This window comes from Stigmatopora nigra, chromosome 19 (assembly GCF_051989575.1).
Source record: "Stigmatopora nigra isolate UIUO_SnigA chromosome 19, RoL_Snig_1.1, whole genome shotgun sequence".
In the NCBI taxonomy this organism is placed as follows: domain Eukaryota; kingdom Metazoa; phylum Chordata; class Actinopteri; order Syngnathiformes; family Syngnathidae; genus Stigmatopora; species Stigmatopora nigra.
In genome coordinates, this window is record NC_135526.1 from 7,966,358 (window position 1) to 7,975,907 (window position 9,550).

At 39.0% G+C, this 9,550-nt stretch overlaps 2 protein-coding genes across 3 annotated transcripts; both read left to right on the forward strand.

Moving 5' to 3' along the window:
• Positions 1–835: 835 nt before the first annotated feature.
• On the forward strand, positions 836–4,454 carry LOC144212313 (uncharacterized). Of its 2 annotated transcripts, none has more exons than XM_077740077.1 (8): positions 836–971; positions 1,076–1,301; positions 1,811–1,888; positions 1,986–2,044; positions 2,239–2,386; positions 2,511–2,618; positions 2,717–2,759; positions 3,090–4,454. In XM_077740077.1, exons 2-8 carry the CDS (start codon positions 1,140–1,142, stop codon positions 3,635–3,637), a joined length of 1,146 nt encoding a protein of 381 aa, XP_077596203.1. In that variant the 5' UTR covers positions 836–971; positions 1,076–1,139; the 3' UTR covers positions 3,638–4,454. The 2 variants fall into 2 exon arrangements, with proteins under 2 accessions (XP_077596203.1, XP_077596204.1); XM_077740078.1 differs by having other exon boundaries at positions 884–983.
• A 1,704-nt stretch (positions 4,455–6,158) lies between these two features.
• Positions 6,159–9,309, forward strand: LOC144212311 (collagenase 3-like). The gene is made up of 10 exons (XM_077740073.1): positions 6,159–6,304; positions 6,400–6,647; positions 6,721–6,869; positions 7,307–7,435; positions 7,524–7,685; positions 7,781–7,910; positions 8,242–8,375; positions 8,460–8,619; positions 8,696–8,799; positions 8,908–9,309. The coding sequence occupies exons 1-10, from the start codon at positions 6,206–6,208 to the stop codon at positions 9,015–9,017; spliced, it is 1,425 nt and encodes a 474-aa protein (XP_077596199.1). The 5' UTR covers positions 6,159–6,205; the 3' UTR covers positions 9,018–9,309.
• Positions 9,310–9,550: the final 241 nt, after the last annotated feature.

The window sequence follows — 9,550 nt, forward strand, 5'->3', positions numbered from 1 at the left end:
ACACATTAGTCCAACAGATACGTGTATTTAAGGCTAGTTCTCTGTTGGTCTTGGCCTATGCACATTCATTTCAACAACCTTCATTTTCTTAACCCCTTATCCTGACAAGGGTTGCGGGGAGTGCTGGAGCCTAACCCAATTGTCTTCGGGCACCTTCAATTGGTGGCCAGGCAATCAAGACAGACAACTAATCACGCCCACATTTATACCGAGGGGCAATTTAGAGTGTTCAATTGGCCTACCATATATGTTTTAGGAATGTGGGAGGAAACCAGAATACCTGGAGAAAACCCACATAGGCCCAGAGAGAACATGCAAAGTCCACACAGTAGTACTGACCTAGAATCGTACCCAAGACCCATGGAATCGTGACGCCAACACTCTAACCACTCATTCACCAAGCCGCCTATTAACAACAGAATTATTACATTTGAATTGTATTTGAAATACGTTTTTAATTACAATAAATGTTCCCTCTTACACGTGACAGCCATATGTGTAAAATATATTTTTAAGTCATTAGGGGGGGCAAAAGAACATGCATTTTGGAGGATAGTATGGACTTATTTGGTCTTTTAAAACATTTTCTTTCTTTATTTTTTTTATATTTGCAACCAAATGGAATGTGAATTATTGAAAATTTTGAGTGTCATCTGGTTCTGGACTGATTCAAATATAAAATGCTTTGACTACATTTATCCAGCTACAATATATCATCTGAGTGGGCAACATTTGTCTCTTTTTGTATATTAAATGTGGATATTAGACTTAAATCCATTTGGAAGAAATGTGCATATGTATGTGTAGATGCGCGTGCATGTTTGTGGGCGTGTGTAGCACTAATATTATAGGCTATAGGGTGGAAGACAGGGGGTGATCGAGCTGTTCCTACTACTACAAATCCAAAATACTGACGCCTGATACGCGGGTCGTCATAAATACATGACGTGCGATTGTGTAAAAGTTGAAACGTGTGTGTAACTGTACTTGTCACGGAATACGTTTTACTTATGTGAAAGTTGATGTGATCGCCTACAAAACTGTGTCGACTGCGTCATTCCATCTGTCGTTTCAGGTCAGTCACCTGAGTTTGAGATGTGCATTTCCTGCGAGGTCACGAGAGCAGCCAACGTGACAAAATGGATCAGATGTGGCCAAGTTGCGATCCGAGAGACGTGCGCTTCAATTACCAGGCCTTACCTCGCTTCCCAGAGCAAGGCCCGGACATGTTCAACGGAGCGCAGGCCGTTATGCCGCAGGTTTACATGAATAACGCTGCTGGATTTTACAATCACGGACAGGTAAGCCAGCGAACGCCGTCTTATCTCGTCTGCATCACCTATTTGAGCTTCACCTTGATTTGGGAATGCATTCAATGCTGCCACCCAGATGCATGTTTGCAGCCTAATATTGCATGCATGCTTTTGCAAAGGATTTGTCGGTCCTAGTCAAGAATTTCCCATGTAAAAAAAAGTGCCTGCTCAGCATGTAGCAATGCACTTGTACACTAAGAGCAATTAGGGGAGAACGGGGTTGGTTGTCAGTTTTTACTTGTCAATAGGAAATAGTCATTTGTTTCACACAGGGAAGAGCAATACATTAGTTTTTCTTCCCCAGTTTTTAAGTATATTTCTCTCACTCCTAACTGTAAGTCAGGGTTTCCCTCAGAAACTTGCAAAACTTTGTGAAAAGGAAGCCCATGTTTTGGAGGGAGATGAAAAAATGCAAATGTAATAGGAATTCTGAAATAATATTTGTAAAGGACATTGTCTTTTAATACAACAACATATTCATTTTTATATTCCCACAGCAGGTGCCGTATTGGTGGCCCGTGCAAAACTTTGTTCCGCCGGCTTCTGTCAACTTTGCTGCGGCTCCACCACAAATGGTAAAAATCTTCCTTGACTCCACATTTTTAGAGACGATTGTGGTATTCCAAATTGCGGCTATTATAACTATTAAGACGGTTTGTACTTGTTTTTCAGATGGGGGGCACAACAATGATGATGCCTGGAAACCCCAATCTTGCTCCAAGTGTGTTTTCGTAAGTGACAAAAATTGAACTCCCTTCAGAGTATCAACTGCATTTTTCGGACAATAACTGCCAAACATTCAGAGTCATTGGGTGTTCCTCTAAATGATTCTGGGATGGTGATATGATTTGACAGCGAGCTGGGTGGTCGTAGTTCATTTTGTACTTGGATACTTGATAAATGGACTGTTTTCTGTCATTAATAGGAGAGATGCGGATGACGAAGTGGAGCAGCAATACATAAAGAAGCCACCAAATGCATTTATGGTGTTTGCAAGAAAGCACCGCAAAGCACTCATGGGAAAACTGGATAAGAAAGACAGTGCTTCGGTTAATGTCATCCTGGGAGGAATGGTAAATGCTCTAATCATACAATTGTGTGAAATGACAGTGTGGGAACAGTACAAATGACGGCTTGTATTTTTTTGTTGTCATTGTTTTTAATCCTTACACTAACAATGTGTACGTGTGTCAACAGTGGAATTCACTACCACAACAAGACCAGGCCAAATACTACGAGGAAGCAGATGTTGAGAGGCGACGTCATGCTCAGTTGTATCCAAACTGGTCAATGTGTGACAACTATGTGTGTCCAAAATTCTGAGTACCATGTCAACCATGCTACTAACAGGATACAAATTCACTTTTCTTGTTGTTTGCTGATTTCTGCTTCTTATTGTGTAGGGCAAAAAGAGAAAGCGAATGCGGGGCAATGCTGGTCTTACAGGTAATCCTTTGTTTCAATTATTCCAATCTATTGCTTCTCAAATAGGGGTCCTCTGTGACTCATTTATTTGGCAAATGATTACTGTTTATAGTTTTTCCTGAGTAGCGGGGTGCAAAAATGTTTTCTTCCTGGGGATGCACAATAATTGCATACTTAGTAATCACACTGGTTGACAATTATACAGGAAAAAGTGCGACTTATATTCCAGAAAATAGGGTAGATGCTTATGTTGGGAAAATATGTAAGGAAATATGACTAACCTTGTTTAGGCCCTTTGTGTTTAACACTGAGACACTGTTCTATACTGACCGATATGTTTCGTTCCACAAGATCCCGAGGCTCCGCAGCCCACCAGGATGTGTGTGGCTCCGGTCCAGAGTGGCATGATGGGTCCCGAGCGCTACCCAACGCAAGGAGATTCCCAGTCCGTCAGCAGCATGGCATGTTTACCACTGCATCAGCAGCAGCAGCAACAACAGCAGCAGCAGCAGGCGCCCAAAGCCAGCCTTCCAGCTTTTGTGCACAACTTCCTGCCTCCGGCCGCACCCACTTCATCCGCCATGGAGTTTTCTCAGCTTCTGAGCGATGTCAATTACACGCCCTTGCTCCCGGAGAAAAATGCCCGACTGTGCACGGTGAATTCCTCTGAACCTCAGAGCATCGAGGAAGAGCTCCACGTATTACTGGGGCGATTTGAGGACGAATCCTCCACCACACAGACAGAGCAGTCTACGGCAGAGCTCAATTTAGAGGAAGAGCTCCAAAGCCTACTGGAGCGTTTTCATACCAAGCCCTCCACCGCCCAGTTGGGTACGGACAGGCTCCATTCCGTCTTTGAGGGTTTAGGAATCACTGCCGCTGATACCGGAGGGTGTTGAGAGTTTCGCAAAGGGCGAGATGCTGGAGCCAATCTATGAAAACAAATGAACACTTTAGCATTTGTCCTTCATAGACACAATTAAGGAATCCTCAAAAGTTTACAACATGCTTTTTTTGTTTGTTTTTTTAAAATCACAGGCAATAAAATGCCACCGCACTTTATTTTATGACGGGACGCTATTTGGTTTCCCGTTGGAATTCACACAAGGAAACAAGATCCCATCAATATCTGGACTTGTGTTCATAGCCGCCCATATGGACGTTAATCTTTTTATTTAATATTCACCGCTACTCCCTTTTGGATTGCAAATGACGAGTTTGCTCGCTTAAAACAATATAATTAGGGTTGGAGTAGTTTGGATAGACAAATACCCTATTGATGCTAGCCGCCATTACTTTTTCCGTCATTGGATAACAGTAAGTATGCCAGTAAGTCAACTAAAACTGAGCTTTAGTTTGATTTTTGCTATCATTGCCCAAATGTCCTCACTAAATTGAAGACCTTCCCTGATGGAATCTTGACAAAGCTCCCAACTATAACCCTTATGAACTTACTATATGCACTATTATATGCTGCAAATTCATTCATTCATTGCCAGTGTAGATATTAATGTGTAAATATTTTTATATCCTATTCACATGTATACATATACCAGTATGCAATATACAAAACTTGTATATTGCAACTATTGTTTATCATTGTACATAACATATGCTGCAATATGTATTTATTTTTTCACACCTGATAAGATGCCAGCTACATTGGCATTGGATATGTACCTCTACTCTGCACAATGACAATAAAATTATAAGTCTACTTTATTTAAAAAAAAACATTAAAGCCATATGTCTATATGCAATTCTTACTAGTTATTCATAATGTAAACAGGAAAAAGCTATTGGAATCAAACCCATTTATACTGGGAAGGCTGGAATTGAGAGATTGTTTACATTGATGGTGATAGCTACATTTTTTTTTTAACTAATGAAAGTGGTAGAATTTCGAGCATCATTTTTTTACTAAATTTCTGTTTCGTTTATCCTCGCAGGAGGGTGCTGGAGCCTGCCCCAGCCATACTATTAAGACAGGTGACACCCTGAATTGGTGGTCAGCCAATTGCAGACAAGAGAATATTAATGATGTAGTATAAATTGATATAGTTACCCTTGAAAATTTGACTTGAAGGCTGAAAGAATACATAAGGCCATCCAATTATCCCTTAAATCTCTTAAAGCCATCATATGTTATTTGTCCAGAATAGTCCTAAGACCAAAAACATACAAGAATAACGTCATCTTTTTTTTTTAATTCACATTTCTATGATGCAAATAGTGGTTTTTTGAAAAGAGGAACTGTCCGAATGATGTGATCATGTCTTGCATCTTCCTTGTTTCATCTTATACATGTGTCGTGCATAAAGCTTTTGAGGTAATGTGTACACCACTTTATTTTGACAGGTTGCGCTTATGTTGGGGTTGAGAAATGCAAACCCTGTGCAAAAAAAAACAATTGCAAGGAGGAAAGGCGTACTTTAACTGCGCAATATTGGGCCCCTGATCTTACACATAACCACTGGACGTACGGGCAGCATGAAAAATGAGTTGTTGCAGCTTCCTTTTTTGAAAACTAGTGTTTCATTCATAAATATATCTAGTGTGCTCACTAAAGAAGCTTATATTCTTTTACATTTTTCAACTGTAAAATAGTTTGTGCCTCTGATTTTGAATCTTTATAAGAAATGGTAGAATATCTATTTTGTTTTAGCTTAGTCGAATTGGATTGCAATAAAAATGTCTGCACAGGCTTGCAGCTTTTTTATTGTGTTCAATGGAGAACATCTCTATTTGGCAATAGCTGGAGTTGCTGTAAATATTATGTGGAAATGGATGTCTAATCCAAAGGAGTGGTTTAAGATTACGACAAAGTAAAGCGATATGATGTTGTAATGTTGGTATTTTCTGGTATGACTATTTTAATGTTTTTGTATTGAGTGTTAGTCATACATGAGTGTCTTTACTAATCATTTAATATATTCCCATCAATGAATATTAGGTGAGTCTTTCCCACTATTATAGGTTTTTTAGTTGAATGGGATTTTCTTAAGAAAAGTCATCTTTTTTTATCAAATTCTAATATATTCTTAATCCATTATTTTCAATAACAAGCACATATGATGTTACTATTAAAATAGAACAGGTCTAAGGGAATAGAGGCATTTATTGCACTTCAAAACTCATTTTTAATAAGCATATTCTAGCATACATAATTATTTTTCCCATTTAAAAGATAACAAAAATAATCCAAAATTGACTATGTACTGCATACAATTAAATTGCAATTGAACATTTTTATTATTACCACTATCACTTCATTCTAAATCTAACAGGGCATCATTTATCAAACCTTACGACGAGCGTTATGGAAAACTTTGAAGTCGTGTGAGTAATCAAACCCAACTTCCTCTTTCTCCATATTAGGCGAACAGTGGTTTGTCAACATAGTGGCATTTAGGCTATAAAAGCACTACCATGAGCACAGAAACACATGTTGAATAGATCGAGAAAACATGGGGACTCTTAATCTATACATTTTACTATGCATAGCAGCTGTAGGCTTCGCTGGACCCGTCCCATCCCTCACCACCCAAGATGAGAACTTTGCAGAGGTGAGTTATATAGATTTTTTTTTTCCTCCGTCCATCTGTCAAATATACAGAGCATTTACAACATTATTTCTTGTTAAAATTGCCTTGTTTTGCAGAGCTACCTGAAAAAATTCTACGACCTCAAAGAGGAAAGCGGCCCGACTGCAAGACGTGCGATAAGCCAAATCAGTCAAAAGCTGAGTGACATGCAGAGATTCTTTGGTTTACAAATAACCGGAAGGCTGGATGAGGAAACCATGGAGATGATGAAAAAGGCTCGTTGTGGCGTTCCCGATAGCTCAGCTGCCGGATTCACCACTTTTGGAAATTCCTTCAAGTGGCAAACAAATAGTCTGACTTACAGGTAAGTGATTTTTAAGAGGTTATGAGGATCTGTCAATGCCATTCTTTTTTATGTATGTTTTGTTCATCTGCAGGATTGAGAACTATACACCAGATATGCCACAGTCAGAAGTTGAGGACTCCATAGCAAGAGCACTGGATGTTTGGGCCAAAGTTACTCCTCTTAGATTCACTCGAATCTACAGTGGAACGGCAGACATCATGATTTCATTCGGTCGTCTCTGTAAGTTGAAAATCGTTGTCTGGAAAGTTTATGGAAGTGAAACTCTTTAGGGTTTCTATGTATGTATAAGAATACGCATTGTAATCAATAACAACTATAGAATTTGTCAATGAATTTGGCACTATTTTGAAACATCATCAACATGTTACGTGAGAAAATATGGTTATTGGTGCTCACTCCAAACCATTCTTGGGCTTATCCAAATTCAGGTACTATTGAGCAACTGTTGTGTTTAAAAATAAAATGAAAACAGTCATAACACAAAATGTTATGTAACATCCTGGTGACAGGTTAGTGCAAGCCTTCCCTACAAGCTATTTCTTGTATATTTTCAAAGAGGATCACATGATGGAATTGTGACATTACACCAAACATCTGAAGCAGTCTGTAGATGTGTAAATGTATCATCTCTGATGTAAATGTCTTATTGTTTACAGCCCACGGTGATTTTTACCCATTTGACGGTCCTGATGGGACTTTGGCTCACGCTTTTGCTCCATCTTCTGGTATTGGAGGAGACGCTCACTTTGACGAGGACGAAACATTCACTTTCCGCTCAAATGCTGGTATGGAATTCAATCATATTTCATATATAAACTGAAAAAAATGCATGTCAATGTGCTAATGATGGATGATTTTTTTTTTTTTTTGCAGGAAGAGTTCTTTTCCTGGTGGCTGCCCATGAGTTTGGTCACTCTTTGGGATTATCTCATTCTCAGGACCCAGGCGCTCTGATGTACCCTATTTACTCCTATACAAACCCTTCCACGTTTCGCCTTCCCCAAGATGACGTGAATGGCATCCAGGCTCTTTATGGTAGGCTATGGTACTTGGCTGAAGATAGCTACGCACTGTTTAGTCGTTTTTTCCCATAGTTGCCAAGCAACAACACCTACATGTTTAATCTACAGGTCCCAATTCTGATCCTGAAACAAATCCTGATATCCCCCCACCACCCTCCACCCCTGATGCTTGTGACGAAACCATGGTGCTGGATGCTGTGGCCACCCTAAGAGGAGAGATGCTCTTCTTCAAGGACAGGTATCACAGGAATAGACAACCAAAAGTCGAGTCTTTATTGTATTCTGGAATAGTAGTCCGTAGTAAAATGTAGTACTGTATTTTTCCGAGCCAAAGAAAACACAAAGAAGAAGAATAATATATGAGTTGCATTGGAGTATATATTGCATTTTTTTGGGATGGTCATTTTAAATATAGATGGGTAAAACAACAGGTGAATAGGTCCCTTTTGAATATTCATATATTTATAGTGCAGAAAATAAGGTTATAATAATTGTCTCCAAAATACAGTAGGTATTCCTACTGAATTGTGAGTGATCCCTGCACGGTTTTGCATTTTGTGTGCTTTTAGGTTCTTTTGGCGAGTGTACCCCCAAAGCAATACGCCTCAGCAAGTTTTCATCACAAACCTGTGGCCCAATGGCCCCAGTAGAGTTGATGCAGCTTATGAAAGCCAAACGTCAGGGAATGTTTTTCTCTTCAAAGGTACCGTATATATCTCCAAAAATCTATTTTAGCGTGCACTAAAAGGGTATAAGATGATATTCACAAGCTATCCTCTTTCCGCAGGTCGTCAAGTTTGGGCTTTCCGGGGATACGATCTTGTTCCAGGATACCCAAAGTCTGTAACAAGTTTTGGTCTGCCCCAAGAAGTGAAAAAAGTCGATGCAGCTCTATATGATGTGTATTCAGAGAGGATACTATTATTTGTTGGAAGAATGTATTACAGGTCAGTTTGAAAGATTTTATCCATTGGTAGGATTATGTGTGCTAAATGGTGTCATTATTTTTTTTTCTGTCAAAAGCTATAATGAAGCCAATAAGAAGATTGACCAGGGATTCCCAAAACGTGTTGATGAGAAATTCTCTGGCCTAACGGGAAGGGTGACAGCAGCTTTTCAGTACAGAGGTGAGTAAACCATAGTTTGTGCTAACAGACTGGGTGCAAAGTTTTATATAGTATATATACAAGTTCTTTCCTCAAAAATGAAATTGAGCCTTTTTTCCCTGCTTGCAGGTTTTGCCTATATTTACAGTGGAGCCCAAATGTTTGAGTACAGCCTGAGCAGTGGGACATTTTACCGTGTTTTGGGAAACAACTATTTCTTGCCCTGCAATAACTACTAGAACGACCTACCTATGTATCTCAGTCTAGTCAAAACAATATGATTTGATCCCGACTGAAAATGTTTCATCAAGTATTTAAGTTTTTATTTAATTTAAACTATTTTATTAACATTTTTTCAACTGTTTTCTTGACTTACAATTCTTACAAAGTCATATGAAGTTAAAATGTGCCTCACAGATTGTATTGTTTTTCTTAAAAAATAGATTGCAGCTAATGTGACTGCACATTTCAATGTAGAAATGCTGAAACTGTGACAAATATATTGTGGAATAAATACAATTTATATAGTAACTTTGTTGTTAGTTAATTATTTGAACATATACTGCATTTTGTTTTTGGGTCTCACCCATTTATGTTGGAACTTTATCTGTTGTTTTGGTTTATTTGGCACAGTTAATGCACATTGTGAGCCAGCCATTACAGAAAAATGTGGCATGCTCATTAAATGGACATGACAAGACAACGCTTGCCTCAGGCATATGTTCCTTATCTGGTATGGTGTTAGCTCAAAGGCAGAAAAATAGAGTGACAA

Bases quoted from the DNA above. Each gene is read 5' to 3' on its own strand.
- LOC144212311 (XM_077740073.1), top strand. From the start codon at position 6,206: ATGGGGACTCTTAATCTATACATTTTACTATGCATAGCAGCTGTAGGC. The intron at 6,870-7,306 runs GTAAGTTGAAAA...TATTGTTTACAG, and splicing joins GATTTCATTCGGTCGTCTCT to CCCACGGTGATTTTTACCCA. The intron at 8,800-8,907 runs GTGAGTAAACCA...CCCTGCTTGCAG, and splicing joins AGCAGCTTTTCAGTACAGAG to GTTTTGCCTATATTTACAGT.
- LOC144212313 (XM_077740077.1), top strand. From the start codon at position 1,140: ATGGATCAGATGTGGCCAAGTTGCGATCCGAGAGACGTGCGCTTCAAT. The intron at 1,302-1,810 runs GTAAGCCAGCGA...ATATTCCCACAG, and splicing joins GATTTTACAATCACGGACAG to CAGGTGCCGTATTGGTGGCC. The intron at 1,889-1,985 runs GTAAAAATCTTC...CTTGTTTTTCAG, and splicing joins CTGCGGCTCCACCACAAATG to ATGGGGGGCACAACAATGAT.